Source organism: Bipolaris victoriae, assembly GCF_000527765.1.
Source record: "Bipolaris victoriae FI3 unplaced genomic scaffold scaffold_299, whole genome shotgun sequence".
Classification (NCBI taxonomy): Eukaryota; Fungi; Ascomycota; class Dothideomycetes; order Pleosporales; family Pleosporaceae; genus Bipolaris; species Bipolaris victoriae.
This window is the reverse complement of record NW_014575093.1, coordinates 1-1,181: the sequence shown is the minus strand read 5'-3', so window position 1 is coordinate 1,181 and position 1,181 is coordinate 1. Positions and strand designations below refer to the sequence as shown.

Here is a 1,181-nt window from a genome sequence, read left to right as displayed (position 1 = left end):
TGTACGTTTCTTCCCCTTATCTCTAGTACGAAGTGATACTGCGGCCGCGTGTCGTAGGCCATCTTCGCTTTGGCCATCTCGTCCTTCCTAGTAGAGCATTGTCGGCTCCACGCTTCGTGCTCGCCGCGGCACAGCGTGCACTTCCTGGCTATAGTCCGGTCTGACTTGGCTGGACAGTCTTAGGTGTCGTGCTCCTGCGCACAGAAGCCACATGCTATTGCTGCCTTGCACTAGGTTCCTATGTGGCCGTATTTTTAGCACTTAAAGCACTGCTTCACGCGGCACTGTCGCTCGTATTGCTCGCACTGGAACACCTCGCCCTGCCAGACAAGGCCCTCGTCAATAATCTTATTGGCGTCTTCTGGTCGAGTAAACTTAATCGTAATAGTCAACGCGGTCTTGGCGGTAGCGTCTCTAGTCAGCCATCCTATATGGCGGATCTCAGCCTGCGGGATAAACGGTCTGTTGTCCTGCAAGATCTGGCTTCTATTGTCTTCGAACCTGTCCATGTTCATTATGCTGGTGCGTATGCCGTGGGTGAGCACGCCGTACGTCGGGATCTGTANGCTGGCGCCGTGGCCGATGCGCGCGGCCCAGTCGTCTGCGAACTGCCGCAGTGCTTCGACCTCGGTGCTGGTGGCTGCCTTGACGCTGAGGTCGCCGCTCTTAAGCTGGTTAGAGGAAACGATCTTCACGCCTATAATGTTCTTATTACCGCTCTACTCAATTGCACGCTTAACGTAGGCTTTAAGGTTACGTAGGTTCATTGCCCGCAAGGCCTACACAGTGAGTAGATCTCTAATGTTCACGATAACCTCACGTTGTGTTTGCACGATAGGTGCTCTACGACTCTGTGTATTGTATGTACCTGCTAGTGGAAGGCCTCTTGCTGCTGCCGCAGCGTACGATGTTGGCCCGTTCGTCTGCTGCTGCTGTGGTGCTTTGTTCTTGATCTCTCTTGCCATTTCCAGGGTAGCCTTGCCCACTTGTGTCGCCTCTTTGGCTGCCGCTCTCGCCTCTTCTACTGTACTGGCGTTCTGTCGCATGTTGGCAGCTACTAGTTGCACAATATCTACGGTGTTCTTAAGTTCGCCCTTGATCTGGTCGAGGGCTTGCGCGGTCTGCTCTGCGTTGGTTTTGGCTTTAGTTTGTGCGACTGCGAGGGCGTCGCGGACTGTGTC

At 54.2% G+C, this 1,181-nt stretch overlaps 1 protein-coding gene across 1 annotated transcript; it reads right to left on the bottom strand.

The window, feature by feature from the left end:
• Window positions 1–254: 254 nt before the first annotated feature.
• COCVIDRAFT_32089 (hypothetical protein) lies at window positions 255–1,046 on the bottom strand (the record flags this gene model as incomplete). Its single annotated transcript, XM_014694577.1, has 3 exons — window positions 255–560; window positions 627–697; window positions 869–1,046. 3 exons carry the CDS (start codon window positions 1,044–1,046, stop codon window positions 255–257), a joined length of 555 nt encoding a protein of 184 aa, XP_014550063.1.
• Window positions 1,047–1,181: the final 135 nt, after the last annotated feature.